At 58.8% G+C, this 27027-nt stretch overlaps 1 protein-coding gene across 2 annotated transcripts; it reads left to right on the top strand.

Moving 5' to 3' along the window:
• Window positions 1-487: 487 nt before the first annotated feature.
• ASPM (assembly factor for spindle microtubules) lies at window positions 488-27027 on the top strand. Of its 2 annotated transcripts, XM_079763617.1 has the most exons (27): window positions 488-858; window positions 3766-3909; window positions 4312-5794; window positions 6996-7100; window positions 7458-7604; window positions 8472-8717; window positions 8953-9020; window positions 9704-9845; window positions 10400-10530; window positions 10878-11053; window positions 11691-11836; window positions 11918-12003; window positions 12351-12572; window positions 12703-12910; window positions 13170-13312; window positions 13415-13543; window positions 14944-15138; window positions 15840-19970; window positions 20349-20515; window positions 20861-21095; window positions 22087-22236; window positions 23356-23547; window positions 24211-24403; window positions 24532-24686; window positions 25409-25585; window positions 26018-26187; window positions 26806-27027. In XM_079763617.1, the coding sequence occupies exons 1-27, from the start codon at window positions 616-618 to the stop codon at window positions 26909-26911; spliced, it is 9690 nt and encodes a 3229-aa protein (XP_079619743.1). In that variant the 5' UTR covers window positions 488-615; the 3' UTR covers window positions 26912-27027. The 2 variants fall into 2 exon arrangements, with proteins under 2 accessions (XP_079619743.1, XP_079619744.1); XM_079763618.1 differs by lacking the exon at window positions 6996-7100.

The raw sequence follows: 27027 nt of genomic DNA, 5'->3' as shown, positions 1-27027 counted from the left end.
TGATCCTGGGCGGGGTGAGGGGGTCGGGGTTTGGGGGGTGCATTGGACGGGAGGCTGGCTGGAGCCTCTCTTAGCCTCCTTAACGGTTTTGCCTAAGGTTGCTCCTGGCAACCGCAAGGACGGCTCTACCTCCCCGGAGGAAACGCTGCCGCCGCCGCCTCCGTCTTCCCCCGCCCTCCATGCAACCTCTCTGCAAAACCAAAAAGGCGGGTTTCCCGTCTAAGCCGCGGGGTTCCGGGGTGTCGCAAAGACCCCGCCTCGGTTTGCGGCCCCTCCGCGCAGGGCGCGACCGAGCCATCATTTAAATGAAGCGCTGCCGTCTCATTGGCCCGGCGCTGCTGCCCCCCGATTGGCCCCTGCGGAGGCTTGACGGGCGCCGCTGCTCGCTGATTGGCTCTGCGCGGAGCGTGGGCGGTTCCGCGCGCGCCCATTGGCGGAGGAGGGAAGTTTAAGCGGAGGCAGCCGCCACACCTGTGTCGCCCCAGTGTGGCCGGCGAGTGTTTTTGGGGGAGTCGTTCCCGGTGTTTCCGGGGTGCGGCGCCTGGGAGAGGAAGGAAAGGCGGCGTGCGTTCTTTGGCGGGGCGCCCCGCGGCGACACGGCCCCGGGGGGCTGCCATGGCGGCGCGGCGCGGCTGCGGGGGCGCGGGCGCCGGGGAGCGGGGGCCGCCGCCCGTGCTGGTCCTCAGCCACTTCTGCCCGCGGCCCTTCGTGTGCTTCGGGGACCTGCGCCCCGGCGCCGCGCGGACGCTGCCGCTGGCCGTGCTCAACCCCAACGCCGAGGCGGCCGCCGTCACGCTGCCCCGCGGGCCCGCCGCCGAGCGCGGCTTCCACGTCTGGCCGCGCGCCTTCGAGCTGCAGGTGGGTGTGCGGGCCGGGCTGGCCGTGCCCCCGCCTCCGCGGTCCCCCCGCTGCCCTGCCGGGGTGGGTGGGGGTGGGGTGGGGGTGGGGTGGGGGCCCGGAGAGGCAGATACAGACGCGGGGGACCTCAGAGGAGGGGGACATCCCGGTCCCCCATCTCGGGAGGGGGACTGAGGGGCGGGGAGGGGGCACCGCACCCCAACGCGCATGCGCGGAGCATCCTCGGGCAGCCTTTCAATAGCTTTTGGCAGAGAGCAGCGACTTTTTAAAAAAATATATTTTATTGATTTTTACAGAGAGGAAGAGAGAGGGAGAGAGAGTTAGAAACATCGATGGGAGAGAAACATCCATCAGCTGCCTCCTGCACACCCCCCACTGGGGACGTGCCCGCAACCAAGGTCCATGCCCTTGACCGGAATCGAACCCGGGACCCTTCAGTCCGCAGGCCGACGCTCTATCCACTGAGCCAAACCGGTTTCGGCTTCTTTTTTTTATTATTTTTTTCTTTATTGATTATGGTATCACAGAATTGTCCTCATCCCCCCATTCCCATCCCAAACTCCTCCCCCCCCCCCCCACGCATGCCCTCACCCTCCTGGTGTCTGTGTCCACTGGTTAGGCTCATATGCATGCACACGAGTCCTTTGGTTGCTCTCTCCCCCTCACCCCCACCCTCCCCTGCCCTCCCTCTGAGGTTTGAGCATCTGATCGCTGCTTCCCTGTCTCCGGTTTTCAACCTTGTTCGCCTCCTGGCACACGTAACTAACTCCTGGAATTCTGCAGCACACCGGCCTCCCCCCCCACCCCACCCCCCAAAATATATATATATATATATATATATATATAACTTTTGCTCATCTGATCCTCCACATATATATGTTTTTTGCTGATCTAACCAAAAATAAAAATAAAAATTAGGTATAATTGTGATTCATGCACCCCGGACCGCTATTGTTGTGTTGGCTGCTGTCTTTTTTTTTAAATTTATTATTTTAATTTGACAATCTTAAGACAAGAGAGGTCAGTGCCTCAGACTTACATTTTTAAAAATTCTTGCGCAATCCCCGTGACAAGTCGCCCAACGAGAGAGAGAGGCTGTTTTGACGTCAGGCATCCGATAGAGGGCGCTGCTAACCAGCACCCCGTTCCGCCCGCTTTGAAGGACGCGCGGGGGCGGGCCCGGCCAGAGCCTCCTGGTGCGTCCTGTCAGTCATCGTGCGCGTCTGTCTCAGTGGCCGTGCGTGTTGGGGGGCCCCGACCCCACGTGGAGTCCGGGTCCCTGCTTTTTTCTAGGGAGACGGGGAGCTTTGGGGGAAACGGCTGCGGGAGAGAAACAGCAGCGCGGTTTTGGGGTTTGGTGGTGGTGTCCTCTGGGAGGTGCGGGGGTGTGGGAGCGGGGTGGCCCCCCTGGGGTTTTCAGGGTGCATGCCTCAGGTTCATCTCATCAGCGTGGTTTCCCGTGATCTCCCCGGCGGCTTTTCTGCATGGCGTTGGTCACCGGAACCACAGAACGTCAGTTCTTTTTTATTTTATTTATTTTTAAAATTTTCTTTATTGATTAAGGTGTTACATATGTGTCCTTATCCCCCCATTCCCCTCCTATCCCCCCCCCCCCCAATGCCCTCACCCCCTGGTGTCTGTGTCCACTGGTTAGTCCCATATGCATGCACACTAGTCCTTTGGTTGATCTCTCCCCCTCACCCCCCCCCTCCCCTGCCTTCCCTCTGAGGTCTGACGGTCTGATCGCTGCTTCCCTGTCTCTGGATCTGTGTTTGCTCACCGGTTTAGTTCTTTTGGCCGCGGCGGCTTTTCCATTGGGAGGAGTGCCTCTCGGAGTGTGTGAGCCCAGAGCTGGGAGGCTCCCCCTGTGTCCCAAGGGCTCCTGGGGGAGGCCCCGCCCCAGGCTGTGAGCCGAGGTCCCCCACCTGAGTGTCAACGGGTGGCAGCCACCCGGGCCCCGCCCTCCCCTCCAGTTCCCTCGGGATCCCAGGTCCATCGTTTCCTGCCTGCATAAGAATTCACAATCCTTTTTGTCATGTGGAACGAACTTTTTTTTTGCTTTTGCTTGATGTACTGTTTTGTCGAGTTCATTGTTTTGTGTGTTTTTTTTAACCAGATGTTTCTGATGTTTGACAGTTTCCGCTTGAAAACAACTTGCCTTTTTTTTTTTTTTTTTTTTTTGCCCTGAGCAGCCACAGGCACAGAGTCTTTTCTGTCCTGGCGGGTTTTCAGGCTGCGTGCGGGGCGTAGATGCCCAGCTCTGAACTCTGGGTTCTGGTCCCTGAGAGTGTGACTGAAATACAGAAAGCGGAGTGCGGAAAGCGTCCCGGCCCCTGGTCCCCTGGCCTGTGAAAGGGGAGGATCGCAGTACTTGTTCCCGGCCCTGTGAGGACGGAAGGGGTCCGGGAGAGCCTGAGACTGTGCCTGGCACGTGGGGTTTAACAACTATCAGTAGTCGCGAGGCTGTGCTCACAGACGCTCGTGGGAAAAGGAGTTTCATTGATTCTTTTCAGAATTTTTTGGGCAAAAGTCTTAATAATACAACTTCTTCTATATTCGAACTGGAAGTAGTATGCATGTCCCAAAGAAGTAGAAATATGTGATTTAAATTAAAAAAAACCCGATAATGAAACATAATTTGGAGACTGTGCCATTGCTTTATTTACAACTAAGATCTTGTTACAATTTCATTTTATTGTGAGCCTTGTTATTGCTAGTAGCTTTTTTCCTTCTACTAAAATGAGATAGGTTAGGAAAGTGTGTTTGACTTGCATGTTACTGTGGTGTAGAGTGTTGGTGAGTAACGGTTACTAATCTTGCACTGTAGTTTGAGTCGTATATAATATGTATTGGTTATTATGCATAGTCTACTGTTACAGTAATTTAACAATATTCTTTTGATTACAGCCGAAAGAAAAAATTGTTATTTCTGTTAACTGGACACCAGTAAAAGAAGGCCGAGTAAGAGAGATCCTGACATTTCTTGTAAATGATATTCTGAAACATGAAGTCATATTACTAGGAAACGCAGAAGAGATAAGAAAGAAAAAGGTAATAACTTTTAATCATTCTGCGATTTACTCTAAGAAAATGATAATGCCCTAACCGGTTTGGCTCAGTGGCTAGAGCGTCGGCCTTCGGACTGAAGGGTCCCGGGTTCGATTCCGGTCAAGGGCATGTACCTTGGTTGCAGGCACATCCCCAGTAGGGGGTGTGCAGGAGGCAGCTGGTTGATGTTTCTCTCTCATCGATGTTTCTGGCTCCCTATCCCTTTCCCTTCCTCTCTGTAAAAATTCAATGAAATATATTTTAAAAAAAGAAAAGAAAATGATAATGTGTAACAATTACTTTGATAACACTCTTGTTGCGGTGAGTAACGTACATAGGTTTTCTCATTAAAGGTAATGTACAATAGCCATCAACTTAATTTGTACGTTTCGCTTATTTTTGCAGAGGAGTCTTTGGGATACCATTAAAAAGAAGAAAGTTTCGGCCGCTTCAAACCGTAGGAAAAGGATTCCAGATATTCAGAATGTCAATCAGACGTTTAGTGTTCCGCCCAAAGCGGACAGAGTGAGGAGCCCCCTACAGGCTTGTGAAAATTTGGGTGGGAATGAAGGCTGTTCCCCAACAGAAAACAATTCTCTGATCCTCCAAGAGAATAAAATACCCATTTCACCCATTAGCCCCACTTTCGACGAATGCCACGGGGACACGTGCTTGCCCCTCTGTGTCCGTCGGTCCACCGCCTACACGTCTCTCCATTCACCTGAGAGCAGGCAGCTGTGGACATTAGCAGGTGCCCACAGGCGCCAAGAGTTTAGTGAGCAAGTCATGCCGGAAACTTCCTTTGACTCCTCGACTGGTGTCAGCGGCCACATTGAGGAGGACGGTAAGCGTGTGCTTACCCCAAACTGTTCTTCAACTTTGAACGTGACCCAGAGCCACGGCGATTTTCTGAGTCCTGATTCGTTTGTGAAGAGTAGCCACAGAGCTGGTAATAAACTAGAACCAGTGACCTGTGTTTCACCAGACATGTTTCTGAAAGGTGATTCGAGGCCCAGGCATTTGGAATCAAACACTATACATGAAATTTATCAGACAATTTTAAGTCCCGATTCCTTCCTTAAGGATAATTATGGACTAAGTCAGAAGCTAGAATCAGAGTCAGTGAATCCGTTTGTATCCCCAAATCAATTTGTCAGAGATAATATGCCCTATTTGTCTGTATCTCAACAAACGTGTCAATTATCGCCGCTATCAAAAGAAAATGCTCAGGCCCCACCGTCTCCTCCGGGGCAGAGGATAAAGGAAGTTTTACTGTTTATTCCTGGAAGCCAGGGTTCGAACTCTCCCGAAGCTGTTTTTGAAGAACCCACGGCTTTGGACATGATACCAGATGGTTCCAGTTTCACAAAACAAAAGCAGCCCAAGTTGCCCGCAGCTCGAGATCCCGCTGGACAGGGCCCCAGTGCGCAGCCTCAGCGCCGCCCCATCCTCTCGGCCACGGTTACCAAACCGAAGCCCCCGGGTCCCAGAGAGCATAGCTCGGAGGCGAGCGGACCGAAGGCCAGGCGGTGCCTCCGCAGCGCAGTAGGCGGGTGTGGACACCTAGCAGGCGACCCAGGGGAGGAAGATGCTTTTCACTCGCACCTCCCGGTCATAGAGCCAGCGGGAGGCAGCTCCAACGGGAGCAAAACAGCCCCTTCCTCCAAGACTGCCTTCGCGGCGCGGAAGAGAAAGAGCGGAGGCAGCGGGGAGGACGCACATGGGGCGATCGCAGGTACGGGACCCACAGAGGAACGAGAAAGCAAAAGAATCCACTTTTCTCCCGCGGAGCCCAGGACCTCCACTGCTAAGAAAACAAAAATGCCGCTGACGCCCGCCGCACAGGGTGGTGGCAGCAGAAGGAGGTCACAGCCGAAGAAGAAAGCCGGTGAGTTGTCCATAAAAGCTTGTTTCCCCCTAACGGCCTCGCTTTCTGCTGCTTTTGGCTTCACACTCTGGCTGCTGCTGAGCTTGGTTAACCCGCACCTGCAGTCCCCATCCGCTCAGCGGGAGGTGGGACCTTGTGCAGGACGGGGCCCTGCCCTCCTCAAAGCATCCCGCTCTCCAGTCCCATCTCTCCGACTCCTCATGTTTCTAGAAATCCGGCGCCAGCATCCTCCTGCCCTCCAGCCCCTGCAGTCCTTTCATCCCCCCACACCCCCCCAGCCCCCACTTCCGCCTGCCTCCCCGTTCTTCTTACTCAGCTGGACGCCATCACTCATCACACACACGTCTTCCCCTTGCTGTGCTTGTCTAGAAACCCCCATCCCAGGCCAGCGCTGCCGCCTCGATGCCTGAACCCTGCTGGGGGGTCCTTAAGTGCGTGACCTCTGCCCTGTCCGGGTGGCTCAGTTGGTGGGAGCATCAACCATTCACCAGAAGGTGGAGGGCACATGCCCAGTCCAGTCAGGGCACAGAGCCGGGCTGTGGGTTTGATTTCTGGTTGGGTCGCAAATGGGAGGCAACCAATGGGTGTTTTTCATATCGATGTTTCTCTCTCTCCCCCACTCCCTCTTCCCTCCCTCCCTTCTTCCCTCCTTCCCTTTCTCTTTAAAATCAATAAACATATCTTCATGTGAGGGTTTAAAGTAATAAGTAAGTAAATAAATTCATGACCTCCGACCTCAGGGAAGCCCTTAAGTCTTTTCAGCTCGGCTCCATTTTCCTGGTTTGTGACCTTGTCCCTTTGCTGCAGGCTGCCACCACCTCCCTTCTCCTCTCCTGAGACCCCTGCCGCCTCCTCCCTGCCCCCTTTACGAAGACCCAGTGGTTGGACTGTCACCTCACCTGTCTCCATGCTTCTGCATTAACCGGTTCTCATCATGGCTGACGTGGCCACTCGGCAGCTTCCTGTTCGCTTTGGTCTCTAGTCTTGACCCCTTTCCTCTGCCTCCTCCACGGGCAGAGCCGCTCGCGTCCTGTGGGTGTGATGGGCCCGCCGGGGCGCAGTCCGGCCTGGCGCGTCGTGTCCGCCCCCTGCTTGCTGCACGGACAGGCTCGTGGAGAAGCCACGTCTACCTGGGGAACATTCATGCAGGGATTTCATGTCACCTTTTAACGCTCTTGTTCTGCTTTATAATTTATTTTAGATTCTTTAGCATTCAAAACTCCTAACTCTAAAACACACAAACGGACACCACGCATGGTTCCTGTGGCCCAGGCTAGTTTGACCTTCATAAAACGCTTGAAGACAGGCAAGTGTCTATGGGCGTCACAGGCTGGGAAACTGGCCTTGAGTGGAGCAGGAATTGTGTTCCCGTGGAGTCGGATTGCGGTGTGTGTGGAACGAGAGCCCGGAAGAACCGGGAAAGGGTGTGTGTGCGGTAGCAATGGGGGCGCTTTCTGACTCTCATGAACCAGCTCTCCTGGGAATCGGGGTTGTTAAAGCAGCAGGGGCCGCCTCGCTCTCCCTTTGTACTTGGTCTCCAGCGAGCAGGGAGAGAAACCCTTTTCTGTGCTCGGCGCCTTTGCTAGTCAGGGTGCTCTGTTGCTGTGTGTCCTGTGACGATTTAAAGGAAAAGGTCTCACGCCCCGATCCCTTGTGCCCTCAGACATCCCTAGACACCCGATGCCATTCGCCGCCAAGAACATGTTTTACGACGAGCGCTGGAAGGAAAAGCAGCAGCAGGGCCTCACGTGGTGGCTGAACTTCATCCTGACGCCCGACGACTTCGCCGTGAAGACACACGTCTCGGAAGGTAAACGCCAGCCCTCGCGTCAGTGAAACAGCACCCTGTTCCCATGGAGAGGGTCCGACACGGAGTGTGCCTTTTTAACGGCACATGTTTGATCATAGTAACGGCACGCTTCCGTCATTGATTGACAGAAACGCTGAAGGTTGTGTCAGGGAGAGTTTTTAGGGAATTCTGGGCTGAACGTACGGAACTTGACGTTTTCCTCTTACTTTTCATTCTTACATGCGAGCCAGTGCCATTTGAGGGTGGGTTATTCTGATGCCCCGTCAGTCAGGTACAGGCAGACGGCCACCCAGAGCCGTCCCAGGAATGAATCCCGGAGGAGACACCGAGCGGCTTGCGTGGCCTCGTCACGGAGGCGTTTGTCTCCACCTTCTTCCCGTACAGGATTGTGACGTTAAAGGACTTGGGTTGGGTGATCTCCAAGGTCACGTTTCTTTTCTTCCAAAGTAAACAAAGCCGGTGATGTTCGTTCCCTTCCTGAGAGAAAACATGTTTGATAAAAATGCAAATCGCATTTCAGAATGGAATTGGTTTATAAAACCGCACTCCTTAGGGGCGTATCTGTGATTTAGAAAGAGGATGGAGGCAGGAAACCAGCGAGCAGGCTCTTCCCCGGTCTGGGTTCGAGCAGATAGTGTTTGAAGTGGGGGTGGTGGGGGAGGTTGGGAGGAGTGGCTAGGCTTGGGATGGGATGCCTTTTGCGGTGGAACCAGCAGGTTGTGGTGGTAGATGGGCCTCGGGGCCTTGGTTTTGAGGTGGGAGAGAGGAGAGCGCGTGGGAGGGCGCGGTGACCACCGCGTTCCTTGCTGGGTGCGAGGGTACGTGAGCATCGCACTTACCAGCCCTCTCTCTCTCGCTTCCTCCCAGTGAACGCGGCCACTCTGCTCCTGGGCGCCGAGAGCCACCATAAGCTGAGTGTGCCCCGAGCTCCCACCAAGGAGGAAGTGTCGCTGCGGGCGTACACGGCCCGGCGCCGGCTCAATCACCTGCGTCACGCAGCCTGCCGCTTGTTCACGTCTGAGAACATGGTGAAGGCCATTAAAAAGCTCGAGGTGGAGATCACAGCGCGGCGGCTGGCGGTCCGGAGGGACAGACACCTCTGGAAGGATGTGGGTACGCGTGACCGCAGCCTACGGCTCTTTCTTTAAACACGGAGACTTGTAGTTTCAGAGTTCACGGCGTACGTGCCTGGCTTTGTGCCTGCAGTCTCGCGTGTGTAGGTGCCGTCACGTGTATTTGAGCGGCAGTTCGTTTATTTAGAGTCACTTCCTATGCGTGACGGCCCCGCCCGCCCCCGTCCTCCGTGGAGGCTGGGCCTGGTCTGAGCTGCGCTGTGCTTGCGTTGCAGGAGAGCGGCAGAAGGTCCTCGACTGGCTGCTGTCCTACAACCCGCTGTGGCTGCGCATCGGTCTGGAGGTGAGGACCCCCTCCCTGCGGCCACGCTTGAGAAACCTGCTTGTAGGAGACGTTTAAGTAAAACACGGTTTCCCTGATGAGAGCATTTCGTTAGCTGTTCTTCCCGTTTAAAATCACAGTGCTCATGAGGTGAGGGGACCAGGCCACTGTAGATCATCGCCTCTTAGTTTTATAGTCACCTTTTCGTTAGTTTCTGAAACATGTCTATAACGTGGTACTAGTCAGAATAACAAGTAGCGTAAGCTCCTTTTTGACAAAACTAGGCTGTTTTAAGTCCATTTTGAATTGAAACCTGATAACACCACTGAGGGCTGTGCTGCTGTGTCCTCTTCTCCGATGACACAGCGTGATGTGAAGTGACCTGAGGGCCAGCACCTGGCCGGGCTGTGACCCTGCCCTGGTCTGATGCAGGGCAGCCATCTGCACCCCTGCATAAAGGTGGCATCAGAACTTAGGTTTTCCCGTCGTCCAAGGCTCAGTCGTGTTGAGAATGTGAAAACCGACCGAGTTAGAGACATGTCGCACTGTGTGCAGAGGTGGCTTGGCAGCTACGGTCCCTTCCCTGCTCCTTAGGACGGAGAGCGTGGCCGGCCCTTCGATCGAAGAGGGTCGTCCGCCTTCCCATCCAGCCCCGGGGCCGCTCAGAGGTGCTGGTCCTGACTTCGGCTCTCGTTCCCTTCCAGACGGTGTTTGGGGAGCTCATCGCTTTGGAAGACAACAGCGACGTCACGGGGTTGGCTGTGTTTATTCTGAACCGCCTCCTGTGGAACCCTGATATCGCCGCCGAGTACAGACACCCCTCTGTCCCCCATCTGTACAGAGACGGTGAGCAGTGCTGCCGCCGCCGCCTTCTCCGTCCAGCCGCGTAGAGATGGCGGCTGCTCGTTGTTTCTGCCTCTGAAACCACCTGCTGGGGAAACAGCACCAGCGGGGTCCTCCCCCCCCCCATTCCCCGCATGTCCTCCGCCTGTAGTTCCTCCTGCCTCTCTGCGCTCTCTCCCCCACTCCCCTTCCCCTCCCCTCCCCCTCCCCTCCCCCTCCCCTCCCTCTCCCCCTTCCCCTACGTGGGCTGTGGCCTGTGGCGGTGGGATCTGCTTGAGTTTCTGTTGTGCACGTGGCCCCTGGGCTGGTGCTGGGTAGCTCAGGTGTCCAACAGGATTCGGGGAGGGAGGGGAGCTGAAGTCCTTGGTGCCGTCGCGCCTCTCCCGCGTGCCTGCCTTGGAAATACTACCTGTGCCGCCCACCGTGGTAGTCGGTGCATCCGGTCAGGCAGAGCCTGAGAGGCCCGTGGTGTTCGACGTGTGCTTCCTGTCACTCGCACGTCGACGGGGACACTGCTCTGCCAGGCTGACGGCCGCGCTTCCTGTGCTGCCCTCCAGGCCACGAGGAAGCCCTGTCTGCCTTCACGCTGAAGAAGTTCCTGCTGCTGGTTTGCTTCCTGGACCGCGCGAAGCTCTCCCGGCTCCTCGACCACGACCCCTGCCTCTTCTGCAAAGACGCCGAGTTCAAGGTGCGGTTCCCGCCTGGTCTGTGGTGCGCCCGGTCCACGCCTAAGGCTGGGCTCGCCTTGTCGCACGTTTTCTCTGTAGAAAGGGAGCTGCTCAGGAGCGGGGCTGGGGCGGGGCAGAGGCGTGTCCGTCTGTGGGTTGGCCTGAGGCTCGCCAGCCGGCTCTGAACCTGGAGATGAGCAGACGGGGCTTCCCGGGCTTCTGCTTGAGGGAAGGTCTTTCCTAACGGGCGCATTAGCCAAGCACTGCTCGTTCTTAGAGAGCGTTCATTTGAGCCAGTTTCTGAAAGGTTACTGTCCGGGGTGGTGCAGGGAGGGCCGAGTCTGATGCCTGCGCTGGGCCCCCACAGGCGAGCAGAGACATCCTGCTGGCCTTCTCGCGAAGCTTCCTCAGCGGGGAAGGCGACCTGTCCCGCCACCTGAGCTGGCTGGGGCTGCCCGTCAGCCACGTCCAGACGCCCCTGGACGAGTTTGACTTTGCCGTCACGAACCTCGCCGTGGACCTGCAGTGCGGGGTGCGCCTTGTGTGAGTACGAGACGTAGAATTGGTCTCCTTCGGGATTCACTGGAATGTTCTGAAAAGCACCTTTTTTTTCTGTATTTGCACAGTCTGCATTGCTTTTTCATGTTTGGAAATGAATTTAGGGTTAAAAAACGGGAATAAGTATCTGCAATACTTTCGGGAAAATGGGGTCAGTTTTAGGCCCAGACACCACCTCCTATCCACAGTGGTTCCCCTGTGGCGCGTGACGGGTGTGAGTCGGAACCACCGGTGCCTAGAAGGGGTTGGGGGAAGCCTCAGATGTTGGGGTAACTGTCTGCAGTGGTTGCACAAGTGGGACAGGTTTACACCCTAGAATTAGGGTACAGCTCGGGGTCCGGAGTCAGATCGCACGATCGTTCCTCCGATCAAACTGGCAGCTTCAGCGTTGGCTGTGGCTGAGAGCCGTGAGCACCCCGCTCCCGTGTGGGAAGGCGGCGCGGCTTTCCACGTGCTGGCTGGAGCGAGAGTTTCAGGAGAATGTTCTAGAGTCTTCCTAACTCTTTAACTGGGGTGGGGTGGGGTGGGGGGGTGTTATGTGGGTGGTAACCATATTTTAATGAGGCTTTCCCCCTTAGTTTTTATATCACACTCTCACCTGAAAATTCCTTCCGTTTGTCAGGCGAGCCATGGAGCTGCTCACACGGAACTGGGACCTCTCGAAGCAGCTCCGGATGCCCGCCATCAGTCGTCTCCAGAAGATGCACAACGTTGACCTTGCTCTGCAGGCCCTGCGCTCCCGAGGGGTCCCGTTACAGGACGAGCAGGGTAAGCCCGAGCGGCCGCTCCCCGAGGGCCCTGCCCCCCCCCCCCGCCCCGCCCCGGTGCTCACGGCGTCTCTCGCCGCAGGAAGCGCGATCCTGGCCAAGGACATCGTGGACAGGCACCGGGAGAAGACGCTCGCGCTGCTGTGGAGAATGGCCCTGGCTTTCCAGGTAGCGCGTCTGGGGCGTGTCCTCTTCCCGTCAACTCGGCGCGTAGACCGACCGTGGGAACGGTGACCTCCTAGCTGCTGTGCTGTCCCAGGAACGGGGCTGATCCTCACACCCCACCCTCTACCTCCCCCCAGGAGAGGAAACCGAAGGGAAAGGCCGCGTCCGGGGTGGGAAGTGGACATGAGCTTGGGACCCAGCTTGTGTGGCCCGAAACCCCTGCCCTGCCATCGCCTCCATGCGGACGTTGGTCTAAAAAATAGACTTTAGCTTCTGTGGGTTAAAGTGATACTCTGTCGAAAGGCCTGTTATCCGAAGGACTGAGGCAGTCATTTTCTCTTACGTTTCAGGTGGATATTTCTCTTAATTTAGACGAGTTAAAAGAAGAAATCGACTTTTTGAAGCGCACGTGGAGGGTGAAGAAAAGCATTCCTGCGCACTCCCGCCGTGCGGACGCTGTTGTCGGTAAGAAGACGGACCCGGGGCCGAGCGGCTCCTCGGAACAGCGTCCCGAGAGCGTCAGGCTGCTGCTGGAGTGGGCGAGGGCCGTCTGTGCCTTCTACGGCACCCAGGTGCGTGCCTGCGTTCGGTGTGCCCGCGTCTTCCGGGAAAGCCTGGTGAGGACTAAACAGGAGGGAAGGTGGACACAGCCGTTCGCATCTCTGCTGCTCCGAGGCAGGTGACCCGTCCCCTTGCCCCCAGGTGGACAACTTCACCGTGTCCTTCTCCGACGGCCGCGTGCTGTGCTACCTGATCCACCACTACCACCCCCGCTGCGTGCCGCTGGACGCCGTTCGCCAGCGGACCTCGCAGACCGTGGAGTGCGCGCAGTCGGGCTCCGTGGTCCTCAACTCCTCCTCCGAGTCGGACGAGAGCTGCCTGGACCTGTCTCTGAAAGCCCTGGAGCTCGGTCAGTCCTGCGGGTTGGTGGGCGTGGCGCGCTGGGTCGGTGGGCGTGGCGCGCTGGGTGGTGGGCGTGGCGCGCTGGGTGGTGGGCGTGGCGTGCTGGGTCGGTGGGCGTGACGCGCTGGGTGGTGGGCGTGGCGTGCTGGGTTGTGGGCGTGGTGCTCAGTCGTGGGCGTGGCGCGCTGGGTCGTGGGCGTGGCGGCTGACTCTGCCAGGCCTGCCTGTTGGCAGAGCCGGCTCATCATCGCGTTCTTCTCTCGCAGGGAGAGGCCCCGAGCTGCACCGGGAGCTCCTGGAGAACGAGAGGAGGAACTTCCAGCTGGTGAGCGCTGCGGCCGGGGACCTCGGTGGGATCCCGGCGATGGTCCAGCACGCGGACATGTCAAACACGATCCCGGACGAGAAGGTGCGCGAAGGGAGAGCCTCTTCGCTGAGGACCGGGAGGCAGCGTCCCAGAGACGGGCTGGAGGGGCCTGCCGCTGTCGCTCCATCTCGCGCTTCCTCCTAGGTGGTGATCACCTACCTGTCGTTCCTCTGCGCCAGGCTGCTGGACCTCCGCCGGGAAACCCGGGCTGCTCGGCGCATCCAGGCGGCGTGGAGAGAGTACAGGCTGAGAGCAGACCTGCGGTGCCATCAGGTACACCGGGAGTGCTGATGGTCGTGTGCAGTAGCTGGGGATGGCTCTTCTGTTTCACTCCTGGTTTCCTTTGTTCACTGTGCCTTCCCGCCTGCCCGCCCGGCCTCTGTCAGCTGCAGGATCAGTGGAGTAACTTACCCTCCGCGTAATGTGTGAGAAGTAGACAGAGGCCTGACTGGCCCTGCCCTCCCTCCTCTGGACTCTCCCCCACCTCCCGGGAGCTGGCGGGTCTGTGCTGTGGGGGGTCAGGGCCTGGAGCTGGGGGTCAGGGAGCAGGTGGGTCTGTGCTGTGGGGGTCAGGGCCTGGAGCTGGGGGTCAGGGAGCAGGTGGGTCTGTGCTGTGGGGGTCAGGGCCTGGAGCTGGGGGTCAGGGAGCAGGTGGGTCTGTGCTGTGGGGGTCAGGGCCTGGTGCCTGGGGGTCAGGGAGCAGGCGGGTCTGTGCTGGGGGTCAGGGCCTGGAGCTGGGGGTCAGGGAGCAGGTGGGTCTGTGCTGTGGGGGTCAGGGCCTGGTGCTGGGGGTCAGGGAGCAGGCAGGTCTGTGCGGGGAGTCAGGGCCTGGAGCTGAGGCTCAGGGAGCTGCCCATTTTGTCTGGGAAGCTCTCCCAGTTGGTCTTTGGTTGCTAAAGGGAGCATTTGGTTTCCATAGTTTTATTTCTCAGAACGTTCAGGACCCAGGGGCAGGGATGTTAGTTCCTATTTCCCTTGTGGCCCCAAAAGGACGAAAAGCTGCAGGAACATAAAATGGTATTTTCTTGAGTTTGAACCGTGTGTAGCCTCTGCCTGGGTGTCCCGTCATCACCGGGCCTGTCCTGCCCGCCTGGCAGGGACGCTGGGGTGGCTCTGGCAGCGCCTCTCGTTGATGCTTGTTCTCTGCACCGCGGGGCTTGCAGCCCGTGGACTCTGTGCTAAGGGGGCAGTTTCCTCTTCCTTTTGGTGAATTCTTTTGCTCAAATTGTAACCAAGCAACCCGACCTTATTCTGTAGAGCATCTTTATTTTAGGGTCTTTTCTCCTCTTTTTTTTTTTTTTTTTCATACGTTGCATCCCGTTTTTGAAAGTTAAGCATGAATTTACTGGACCACCATCTGAGAGACATACCGCACTTAAGTGCCTCTGTTGATTACTGACGATCTGTGAGGTGTCAAACATGTCCGTGACCTTTCTCTTACGATATTCCCTGGGAGTCTTAGCTTCATCACGTAACTGTATCTGCACGGCCACCTCTCAGCCCCTTCACCACGCCAGGGTGCCCGTCCTCCAGCTCCAACTACGAGCGTGTCCCACAACGAGGGTGGGGTGTTTTATTTCCAGGACGAATTCGATTAATATTTAACAAATGATTTTCTTACAAGTAATAATTTAGGGCCTCACGTGATGGTTCAATTACTTTCTTGTTTTGAGGCGAGAGACCAAGCTGCAAGAACCATCCAGGCGGCTGTGCGGGGGTTCCTGACCAGACGGCGCCTGCGGAAGGAGGCTCAGGCCGCGCTGGCCATCCAGAAGCGCTGGCGGAGGCTCTGCCGGCGGCGGGAAGTCCTGAGGGCAGAACGGGAGCACCTGGAGAGAGCATGGAACCAGGCGGCATCGGTGATTCAGGTGGAGCGTCCTGGCACTTTGGAATTCAGGAAGTTTTAATAACTTTTAAAGGAAGAAAGTGAAATACGATCAACTTTTAAATTATTGTAGTTTAGACTTCTGCGTTTTATCTGGGACTCGACGTCAGCAAATATCTCAATAGCATTTGAGATGTTGCTTCCTGGTGTATGTCATCAGTGTGCCTGAAACTCTTAGAAAAATTAAAAAGCCAGATGCACTTGTTGAGTGCCCCCCCCCCCCCCCCCCCCCCGCCACGTGTAAACGCTGTGTGCAGCCGCAGGCGCAGACGGGCGATGCCCGCTCTCCTCGGAGGGGGCCCCCAGGCTGCCTGTCGCCTCTGCTGTGTCTTCTTCCTGGAGGTTTAGGCCTCCCCGCGGCCGTGCTGGCCTGTGTGCCCGTCATTCCACTCTACGTCCGCTGCATGCGTGTCCACATTTTGATTCTGTAGTAATCTGTTGAAGAATATTTGCATTGTGCCCAGTTTTAGGTAATCTCATTAGGGTTGAGACAAAGATTTGTGAGTTGGCTCTAGCTGCAGCAATGTAGAAACGAAAACACACACAAAAGAGACAGGTATCTTTTTCAAAGGACATTGTTTTAATGTAACGTGCTCCTTAAGCAATATGTTTGAAAAGTTAACGCATTCGAACGTGCGGAGTACAGAGGTATGCCCTTACTCTGTCCGTCCTTGCCTCCTGCAGAGAAACTGGAGACGGCATTCCGCCAGGAACCGGTTCCTGCGGCTGAGACACTGTTCCGTCGTCCTGCAGTCTCGGAGAAGAATGGTCGCTGCTGTCGCTGCTTACCGACGCCGCCTGCGGGCCGCGGTCACCATCCAGAGGCACTGGCGCGTGTGCGTGAGGAGACGGCGGGACCAGCAGAGCTACCGGGCTCTCCGAGCCTCGTGCCTGGTCATCCAGGCCGCGTTCCGGAGGTGGAAACGCCGGGAGCTGCGGTGCCAGACGAGAGCCGCGGCCACGCTGCAGAGGGCCTTCCGCCAGTGGCGGGCCAGGAAGCGGGCCCGGGAGGAAAAGGCCGCCGCCGCCATCCAGGCGTGGTACCGGGCGCACCGGGAAGCGCGGCGATACGGCCACATCAGGGCCTGCGTTGTCGTCATTCAGGCGCGATTCCGGGGCCTTCGAGCCCGAAAGCTGTATCAGAGGAGGAAGGCGTCGGTCCTGACGCTCCAGCGGCACTGGCGCGCGCACCTGCAGGGCAAGGCGGAGCGCGCCCGCTACCTGCAGGCTCGGGCCGCGGCCCTCCGGCTGCAGGCCGCCTTCAGGGCCGCGAGAGCCCGGGGGCTGCGCAGACAGACTCGGGCGGCCTGCGTGCTGCAGGCGTATTGGCGGATGAGACGAGAGAGAGTGCGGTTTCTGAGCCTTAGGAAAGTGGTCATCAGATTGCAGGCGCTCGTCAGAAAACAGCAGCAGCTGCAGAAATACAGGAAGATGAAGAACGCCGCCCTCGTAATTCAGGCGCGTTTTCGAGCTCACGTTGCAGCCCGGAGCGCTCTGGCGGCTTACCGGGAGACGCGCGCGGCTGTGCTGGTGCTGCAGTCGGCGTACCGAGGGGTGCGGGCCCGGAGGACGTTCCATCGCGCCCTCACGTCGGCCGTGACCATTCAGTCTCACTACCGCACTTACGTCGCCAGAAGGAGGTTCCTGAGCCTGAAACACGCTGCCGTCCAGCTGCAGGCGGTTGTGAGGATGAGACAGGCCCGGGCACAGTTCTTACGTGTGAGAGCGGCCGCCCTGTTCACCCAGCAGAGGTTCCATGCCCTGAGAACGGCCGCGCGGACGAGGGAAGAGTACAGGCGGGTGCGGGCAGCCTGCATCCGGCTACAGGCCTGCGCCAGGGGCCACCTGGTCCGCAGGCAGCTGAGGCAGCAGAGGTCAGCCGCAGTCACGCTGCAGTCCTACGTCCGCATGGGAGCGGCGCGGCGGCGCTTCCTGCGAATGCGCAGCGCGGCTCTGGTCATCCAGGCCGCCTACAGAGGCCACCGAGCACGCCAGCTCCTCCGGCGACAGTCCGCGGCCGCGCGTGCAATCCAGGCCGCGTTCCGAGGCCACAGGGAGAGGGTGCGGTTCCATGCTGTGCTCCGGTCCGCCGTCACGATCCAGAGGTGGTACAGGGCCCGCAAGGCAGCTCGGGACCTGAGAGCTCGGTCTTCAGAGGCAAGGATGGCTGCGCTCGCCCTGCAGGCGGCCTATCGTGGCTGGAAAGTGCGGGCGCAGATTCGCAGGGAGCGGCAGGCGGCGCTGAAGATTCAGGCCGCGTTCCGAACGGCCCAGGCCCAGGGGCAGTTTCGACGGCTGAGAGCAGCAGCGCTGGTCCTGCAGCGACGCTGGAGAGCGAGGGCTGCGGGGAGGAGGCAGCGCGTGGCGTACGCGGGGCTTCGGCAGGCGGCGCTGACGCTGCAGGCCGCGTGGCGGGGGAGGACAGCGAGAAGGCAGGTCCAGAAGCGACACGCGTGCGCCGCCGTCATCCAGGCGCGCTATCGGGCTCACAGCCTCGGGAGGAAGCAGCGGCTCTTGTACCTGGAGACCAAGGCGGCCGTGGTGACTCTGCAGGCCGCCTTCCGGAGGGCGAGGGCGAGGAGAGCGCGCGGCAGGGCGGCGGCCGTCATCCAGGCCCGGTACAGGGCGCTCAGGGCCAGGAGGAGGTACGTGGCCTGCAGGGCCGCCGCCATCGCCATTCAGAGGTGGTACCGGCACGTGAGAGCCGCCCGCCAGCAGCGCAGAGAGTATCTCCACCTGAAGGAGGCAGCGACCCGCGTCCAGGCTGCGTGCCGGGGCCGGAGAGCCAGGAGGCAGCTGCAGCGCATGCACAGGGCCGCCGTGGCCATCCAGGCTGCGTTCAGGATGCACCAGGCACAAGGGAGGTTCCGCCAGGTGCGAGCGGCCGCCATCGTCATCCAGGTGAGGTACAGGGCCTGTCGCCAGGGCAGGACGCAGCGTGCGCAGTACGTGGCCGTCCTGCGGGCCGTTCGTGTTCTCCAGGCGAGTTGGCGAGGAGCGCGAGTGCGGCGGACCCTGCGGCAGATGCAGAGGGCAGCCGTGCTGATCCAGTGCTGCTACCGCAGGTACCGCGCGCGCACGTCCTTCCTCCAGCTAAAGCGGGCCGCAGAGACCGTGCAGCGCAGGTACCGCGCGGCCAGGGCGGGACGCGTGCAGCTCCAGAGCTACGCCAGCCTGCGGCGCAGCGCGGTCCGCGTGCAGGCTGCGTTCCGGGGCAGGAGGGCCAGGAGACGGGTGCAGGCCATGCATCTGGCCGCAGCGGTCATCCAGAGGCGGTTCAGGACCCGGCTGCTGAGGAGGAGGTTCCTGTCCCTCCGGAGCGCTGCCGTCTGGGTCCAGAGAAAGCATCGTGCCAACGTTCGCGCCAAGCGTCGCCTGCAGTTCCTGCACTTACGAGAGGCCGTTGTCACCATCCAGGCCTGGGCCCGAGGTTGGCTGGTGCGGAAAAGGCTGTGCGAGATGCACAGGGCTGCCAGCGTGGTCCAGGCCGCCTTCAGGACGCACCGAGCGCAGGCGGGGTACCAGGCCCTGAAACGGGCCTCGGTCCTGATCCAGCGGCGGTACCGAGCCTGCCGAGCGGCGAGGCTGCGGAGAGAAGAGTGTGTCGGACAGCGGGGTGCAGCCGAGGCCCTGCCGGCCGCACAGGAGGCAGCAAAGACGGGACGGCGCTTGCAGGAGCAGCACAGAGCCGCTGCGCTCATTCAGAGCGCATACAGGAGGCACCGGCAGCGTCTCTCCCACCAGCAGCTGCGGGGGGCCCCCTCGGTGACACAGGAAAGAGACAGAGCAAATGAGAACGGGGTGCTCGAGCACCGTGCGCTCGCGAAGGCAGCGGCCTGTACGCAGGCGGGTTCTCCGGACCCCGCGGTGGGGGAGCGGAGTCAGGAGCAGCGTCAGGCGGCCGTCACTGTTCCGCCGCGTTTCAGAGGCGTCAGAAGGAGGAAGCGTTCCCTCCACTTGAGAGCAGCCGTGGTGGTGGCTCAGAGAAGATGCAGAGCGGCCACCGCAGCGCGAACCCCAGCGGCCCCGGGTCCGCAGCCTTCCTGCAGAGGTTTGCGGGGACACAGGGACCTCGACCGCAGGCACCGGGCCGCCACCCTCATTCAGACCTCGCACCGGAGACGCAGGGCCCGCGCCGCCTTCGGAGCCAGGAGAAGGGCAGCCGCTGTTCTACAGAGTCACTGCCGGGCGTACGTCAGAGGGACAGCGCGGGGAAGGCAGTGCCCAGCAGCCCGCAGCCCCGCACCAGCTGTTGAGGCTGCCTGTCGAGGCCCGAGAGGGAGACGGGCGCCGGGAGAGGCCTCCGAGGGCGCGGTGGCCGCCAGCGCTGGGCCCCCTGCATCTTGCCGTGACGGGGCTGGAGCTCAGCAGGACGCCGCCCGGAGCCCCGCGGCCAGGCCGCCCTCGGGGGCCGAAGCTTCTCCGGCTGCTCATTCTCAGGGGGAGGCCGCGGTCACCAGCCCGCCAGCTCTCCGGGAACCGGCCCCAGGGACGCTGGGCGCACGGGAGCGTGCCCGGGCCCGGGGCTCCCTCCGCACGGCCGGGTGTCGGAGCAGGTCCGTCCGGCGGCGGCGGCGGGCTGCGGTTCCTCTGGCGCTGTCCTTCCGGGCTCGGCGGGCCCGGAGGCGGTTCCTGCTGCGGAGGGAAGCGACCGTGGCCACGCAGCATCGCCACCGCGCCTGTGCGTCCGCGAGGCTCCCGAGGCGAGGGCACTTACACATCAGGAGCAGTGTCGTCATCATTCAGGCGTGGACGCGGGGCTTTCTACAGAGGCGGAGGTTCCAGAAGATGAAGGCCAGCACCGTAACGATCCAGGTATTGGGACTTCCTTCCCCGTGAAGCTCCCATTCTCGCCGTGTCTGAGGCTAGGGGACGAGCGCCCGCGGGGCACAGGGGTACTGGGTTAGGGCCGTGTTCCTGATCTCCCCAAATGGCGCGTGTTTGAGAGGGAGCCCAGGGCGCCGGGAGGGACTGAGCCGAGACAGCGCAGACGGGGTTGCTGGGCAGCGGCCCCGCCTTCCCGATGCGTTTCCGTAGGTGTGATCGCAGCTCTCCCGGGGAACGGGGGGCGATAGTGGGGCTTCTCTATTGAGTGACGTTCTTTCTGAGCGAAGATTTCAGTTCTCCGAATTTACACAGAGTAAGTAAGTAAAGAAGCACCTCCTGGCATGCCTCTGTTTCTGTGTTGAGTAGGCTGCGTGGAGGAGCTACAGAGCCAGGCGGCGTGCACGTGCCGTGAAGGCGGCCTGCAGGATCCAGGCCTGGTTCCGGGGCTGGAAGGCGCGCAAGGGGTACCTGGCCGTGCTGAAGGCTGTGCGAGCCGTGCAAGGCCGCTTCCGGGCCAGGCGGGCGCGGGCACGGTAATGCAGCCCTGCTGGGCGCCGGGGCGGGCGGGCGCGGGCACGGTAATGCAGCCCTGCTGGGCGCCGGGGCGGGCGGGCGTGTGTGTGCATGTGTATGCGTGTGTGCATGTGTGTGCGTGCATGTGTGTGCATGTGTATGCGTGTGTGCATGTGTGCATGTGCATGTCCGCAATGATGGTTGCTAGAACGTAAGCTAAGCATAAATTATACTTTTCTTTGTTATGTTCTTTAGTTATTGCCTTCCATGTATTTTCTTCCTCCTCCAGTATCTATGTAAATGCGGTCGATAAATACTTACTGATTGGATTGGTCTGAACTTGCTTCCCAATGACTGCTCCTCAGGTTCCTGAGCGTGAGAGCGTCAGCAGTCACCATCCAGAGGAGATGGAGGGCCACACTTTCCGGAAGGAGGGCTCGCGAGCACGTCCTGACGGTGCAGGTGGGTCTGAGCAGGCCCACAGCTCGTCTGCAAAGAGCCGCCTCGGGAGACGGAAGAGACAAGACTGTGCTTCCCCACCAGGGCGTTATTTCAGACACGTCGCCGTCCTCAGTGGAAACTTGTCACAAAGTGCTACTTGTGAGTATTTTTGTTTATATATTCACGTGCAATTATAAGAGATCCTCAAACCCAACTTCAAAGTGGCTTTCAGAATTAGTCATTTACTTGGATAAAGTGATAATCGGTGTAGCATTTTGTCTAATAAAAATCACACACTTTAAAAACATACTGTAAACCACAATTGGTGAATTGCTTAAAATATGTAACATTAAATCTTTAGAATAGTTGTAGTACCTATGGCCTTTTATTAAAGAAATAAAAATTTTACTTGGACATTTTGATGTTCATGTAATATCACTATGATTATAGCCACTTATTATTACACATACTGCTGTATATTGACTTATTTGATCCTCATAGTAACCCTGTGAGGTGGTGCTCATTAGCATACCCATTTTACAGATGAGGAAAGTGAGGTCCAGGGAGGCAGGGTGACTTGCCCAAGGTCATTCTGCTAGTGGCGGGGGGTGGGGGAACTGTGTTAATCTATGTTGTAAGACAAACCTAGGTCCCATACACTTTGCATTGAGAAGTTCAAGGCCGGCCAGGCCCCTGCAGGCAGGAAGCTTCCCCAGAGGCCCGTGGGGCTGGGCCTCTGTAGACCCTGGAGACACCAACTCCCACATTGTCTGACTGAACGCCTCCATCTCCAGCAGTTGTGCCTGGGACACTGGAACCTTTGAGTTTAGTATTCACACACTCCCCTCGTGATCATTATTAGCACTTTCAAAGCCTTAACTAGCTGTTATCGGGAACGCTAGTTAAACTAAGTGCTGTGACTCAGTAAAATGCACGAAGTGTAACTTCACTCCCCATGTCCTGAGGGATGGATTACACACGTGGGCATATTTGAAAGATGATCAGCACTTCTTAGCTACCGTGTAAAGAATGTTAGCATTTAAGTTAACTCGCTGACTTACACAGGTTGATAGCGGGATGTACAGGAGGAGACATTGATTGATGTCTTACGAGTCGAGTGTCTGGTTACCAATGTGTTCCTCTCCTTTAGACGTCGGAACGCAGAGCCCGAGTCAGACTCCTCCGCTTCGCAGCCGCCGCCCGCTACCACCTGGCTGCCGTCCGGGTCCAGAGAGCGTATCGGCGCCACGCGGCCGTGCGGAGCGCGGAAAGGCGCCTGCGTGCCGCCATCTGTATCCAGGTGAGCCTCTCGCAGTGGCGTCTGGGACGTGTGTGTTATACTCCTTGGATATTTAATAAGTAATGTCCAAGTGCGTTATGCTAGGTCACATCGTACTGAGCCCTTAGCTGAATAGCCGAGAGGATGACTCGGCGGCTTAGGAAGAGGTGGATGTTGTGTGACGCAGGGACACAGCTACGTCTCAGCTCTGATGTCATTGACGCTCCTCCCAGCGAAGTCTGGGGCCCGTTTCTCTACACTCTCACCGACACGTGCCTATAGCGGGCTTTCTGACTTTTGCCATTTTAGTGAGTGGCAAATCCTCTCTCGTTTTCCTTTTGGATTAACATTCTTCTGTGTGTTGGGCTTTTTAAATTTTTTTTAACGTGGTTTTTCTAATATGTACTTTGCCCATTTTTCTGTTGGGCATTTTTTTTTTATGCTTTATCGGAGTTCTATATGTGTTCTGGTTATGAACCCCGATCGTATGTACATACGATACACTTAACATAGACTGACATGTAACATAGCGCGTGAAGAAAGGCATTGCAGAGTGGCCCTGCACTCGATGGGATTTACAGAAACCAGAAAGCGACGCCACGTGTCCAGGGTTAGACGTAGACGCTCACGCACACCAGCGTGGCCTGCAGGGGTGGGAAGCGATGCCACGGAGGAGGCTGACGGGTGGTTTCCAGCGCCCTGTTACAGCTGAAACGTCGGTGTCATTAGTAATGTGCATGTGCATGTACATCTGTTTACGTTACAAACAAAAGTAGCCCGGCCAGCGTGGCTCCGTGGTTGAGCGTCGACCTATGAACCAGGAGGTCAGGGTTCAATTCCCAGTCAGGGCACATGCCCGGGTTGCGGGCTCCATCCCCAGTGTGGGGTGTGCAAGAGGCAGCAATCGATGATTCTTATCACTGATGTTTCTATCTCCCTCTGTCCCTCTCCCTTCTTCTCTGCAATCAATTAAACACACACACACACACTGATACATACACACACACACACACACACTGACACACACACATACACACGCACACACACTCTCATACATACACACACATACACACACACACTCACATACATACACACACACACACACACACCCGAAGTAAAACCCTCGCATGCTCTCCACAGAGATGGTTCCGGGCGAGGCTGCGGCTGAAGAGGCTCATGCAGATCTGTCACAGCGTCGTCGCCATCCAGCGCCAAGTTCACGCTCGCCGGGGGCAGCAGGACAGGGCGGCCTCGGTGATACAGGCCGCCGCGCGCCGCTTCCTCCTCCGCAAGAAGCAGGAGCAGCTCCGTGCCGGGATCGTGAGGATCCAGGTGAGCGAGGGACTGCAGCGCCGCGGGGTAGGCCAAGGCTTCGGCTCGCAGTTCGTTGGTGGGAAACCTAACGTTTTGAAAACAGTCGCACACCCTTTAAACAGCTGCTGTTAGCCCTAACCCCGTGGTCGGCAAACTGCGGCTCGCGAGCCACATGCGGCTCTTTGGCCCCTTGAGTGTGGCTCTTCCACAAAATACCACGGCCTGGGCGAGTCTGTTTTGAAGAAGTGGCGTTAGAAGAAGTTTACGTTTAAAAAATTTGACTCCAAAGAAATTCCAATCGTTGTACTGTTGATATTTGGCTCTGTTGACTAATGAGTTTGCCGACCACTGCCCTAGACTAAGTCATCAACGCTGAGCTGCCAGAATTTCCTGTCCAGGTTCCCTGGGGGAGTGTGTGAGACTGATGAAAGGACATTGGCATTTTAGTAGAGCCAGCTGTCTGAGGTCGGGAGGGAACTTGCACTGTGGACAGGAATGTTCGTGCATTTCTTCTTAGAAAGACCAGTTAGCTGTTTCTTGGAACCGCAATGGGGCTTTCGTTGCCAGCTGTCTGGTCCATCGTGTAAACTCCCTGGGGATGTTTACTTGGTGGAGATAAATGCAGGTGCCAGCTCGAAGCGTGCTGCGTGTGGTCTTTAACCAACAACGCTCGTCTCCCAGGCACTGTGGAGAGGCTACGCCCTGAGGAAGAAGAATAATTGTACAAAAATCAAAGCCATTCGCACAAGCCTTCAAGCTCTGAGTGGGGAGGTTCGAGAAGAAGACAAGCTGTACAAGCGAACCGCGCTGGCCCTTTACCACCTGTTGACATACAAGCACCTGTCGGCTGTCCTTGAGGCCCTGAAGCACCTGGGTGAGCGAGTGTCCCTGTGCCAGCCGGTCTGGGCTGAGGTCAGACTCCACGCCGGCCTCCGGCCCAGGGCGCCCCGTGGCCCCGCTGGGCTGGGGCCTCGTGCGGCTGAGTCTCTCTCTCCCTCCCAGAGGTGGTCACGAGGCTGTCCCCACGGTGCTGCGAGGACATGGCCCAGAGCGGAGCGATTGGGCAGCTGTTCCTCCTGATCCGGAGCTGTAACCGCAGCGTCCCTTGTATGGAGGTCGTCAGCTACGCCGTGCAGGTGCTGCTGCACGTCGCCAAGGTAGCTCTCCAGTTCGCTGAGCAGGTCCTCACGCAGGTCCGCTCTGCAATGAGGTGCCCGTGCGCTCGTCCCCGCATGTCGATGCCCAGTCCCGTCCGTGCGTCTGCAGGCGTCTTAGGGGGACAGTGTTCGTCTGGACGGGGCGTTCGGGAGCGGGCACTTCCTGACACTCGCTTCGGGGGCCCGGCTCTGAGCTGGTCGGTGCTGTTACTCCCGTGTGGAGAGCAGGGCAGCGCTTCAGTCCTCACCTGAGGACGCGTGTGAGGTGGGCTGAGCTGGACCGTCCTGTCCGCCCCAGCGGTGCTGGCCGCCCGCGCCGTCTCAGGACAGGAGCCCCCTGGCGGCAGGTGACCAGGAGCGCTGCAGCCCGCCACTGGCACGGCTCGCTCCGTGGCGTTAGACCTCCGGTGGGGGCGCAGGTCTGTGCTGGCACGATGCAGGCAGTGGAGCGGGAGAGGACGGCTCTCCCCCACCCGACCCCAGCCACAGCTGTGGGCACATCCCCGGAGGTGGCCTGTCATCACCTTGTCTGCGTGGGTTCGGGGCGTTCACTGCAGAGAGCTGAGGTCGGACCCCTTCCTGTGGGACCTGCAGGGAGTCCGGCAGGGGGAGCAGGGTGCCTGGGAGAGGGACTCGGGACGGCGGGCAGGAGCGTGGCTCGGCTTCCTCTTGGTCCCGCCAACGCCGCGCTCACTGTCCCCTCCCGCCCCTGTCTCCTCAAGTACGAGAGGACGGCGGCCGCGGTGTGCGCCGTGGACAGCTGCGTGGACACGCTGCTGGGCCTCCTGCGGATGTACCGGGAGAAGCCGGGCGACAGGGTCGCAGACAAGAGCGGGAGCATTTTCACCAGGACCTGCTGCTTGCTGGCCGTTCTGCTGAAGGCGACAGGCCGAGCCTCGGTGAGTTGACAGCTGGCCCCTTCCCCCTCAGTCTGGGGCCGCAGGAAGCACGCACCGGGGAGCCTGTCGGCTGTGGGGGGGGGGAGGGAAGGGGCCAGTGTGGGGTGTGGTGGTCGGGCAGGAGGTCGGACTCGGCGGGGCTGTGTGACTGGGGGACTGCGAGGAGGTCAAGTCACAGGACGTGGTAGCGGGACACAGCGGGCATTGACGAGTACTTGCCCTTTTGCTCGGTGTAGACTTAAGGGTCAGGGTGGGTGGAATATTTGCCCTCTTTGTCATCACCTGATAAATCAGGTTACGATTGACCCCAGTCTGACCTCAGAGCCGAGAGCTAGCTGGCCTGTCATGGCTGTTTGCTGTGATTGATTGGTCGGGTGGAAGGAGTGCAGAGTTGACTGCTCAGTCCTATTCAGTGCGCGCTTTCCTCTCCAGGATGCTCAGAACAGGGCCAAGGTTGCCGACTGTGTGTGTAGCATCTACAGGCTTACAGCTCATAAGCACAGAGCGGACTCTGAGCGAACACTTCACAGGCCAAGTCACAACTCCTCCGTGAGCCTTCCCCGTCTCCCAGAAAGTCCCGCCAGGGCCCGGATGGTGGCACGGTAAGCAGGGTGCGCTCTGCGGCGTGGTGTCCGGTGCACACGCATCCTGAGTGCGTGACTCGCTCAGCGTGCTGTGTCTGACGATGAGGAGCAGCCCTGACCGAGAGGAGAGCCTGGACGGAGGCAGCCGTCCCAGGAAGCAGTGCCGTCCGATGCTGCGGCCGGGGAGTCGGGCCTGTGGTTCTGGGAGGAGGAGCAGTGCAGAGGTCACGTGAGGGTCATGAGGTCCAGGACCCATTCCATAGCCTTTAAGCCAGGAGAGGGGTGTGGTCACCTTGGGGGGCAGAGAACACAGACAGGGAGGCCCCACATGAACCTCAGGGCCGCCCCGTTCCTCCAGAAGTCAGGTAGAGGGGGGCCAGCTGAGGTGCCGGGGACTTGCTAACCGGACAGGAGGACCCCCCAAGGGCAGTGGCATCCCCGCCGGTGGAGCAGGTGCTGCCGCGAGGTGGTCAGATGGAGAGGGGGTGCCGCTGGGCGTGGCGGGAGGGAGCATGGGGAGCAGTGATGTGAGACCGGGCCGGGAAGTCCGTGGCCAGGAGCAGCGAGTTGACAGAAGCAGGAGGCGCTGTTTCAGGAGAAGGACGTGGTTAACGCGAGGCCTCGGTTCTTCCGCAGACTCCAGCCGGAGTGGGTCTTGAGGAGGGAGAACGTGCAGGAAATCACGACGCCCCTGCAAGCTGTTCAGCTGGTGATGGACACGCTGGGCGTGCCTTACCCGTGACGGGAGCAGTCGGCGTGAGCAGGGACAGGACGCTGTAAAGCTAATCATGGCTGGGAAAGTGTTTTGGATTTTTTTCTGGAACTCCTAAAATCAGATTTTGTATTAAAATTTAAGAA

This window comes from Cnephaeus nilssonii (assembly GCF_951640355.1).
Source record: "Cnephaeus nilssonii genome assembly, chromosome: 23".
Classification (NCBI taxonomy): domain Eukaryota; kingdom Metazoa; phylum Chordata; class Mammalia; order Chiroptera; family Vespertilionidae; genus Cnephaeus; species Cnephaeus nilssonii.
This window is presented reverse-complemented; position numbering and strand designations above follow the sequence as displayed.

Bases quoted from the DNA above. Each gene is read 5' to 3' on its own strand.
- ASPM (XM_079763617.1), top strand. From the start codon at position 616: ATGGCGGCGCGGCGCGGCTGCGGGGGCGCGGGCGCCGGGGAGCGGGGG. The intron at 11,837-11,917 runs GTAAGCCCGAGC...CTCTCGCCGCAG, and splicing joins CCCGTTACAGGACGAGCAGG to GAAGCGCGATCCTGGCCAAG. The intron at 25,586-26,017 runs GTGAGTTGACAG...TTTCCTCTCCAG, and splicing joins AGGCGACAGGCCGAGCCTCG to GATGCTCAGAACAGGGCCAA.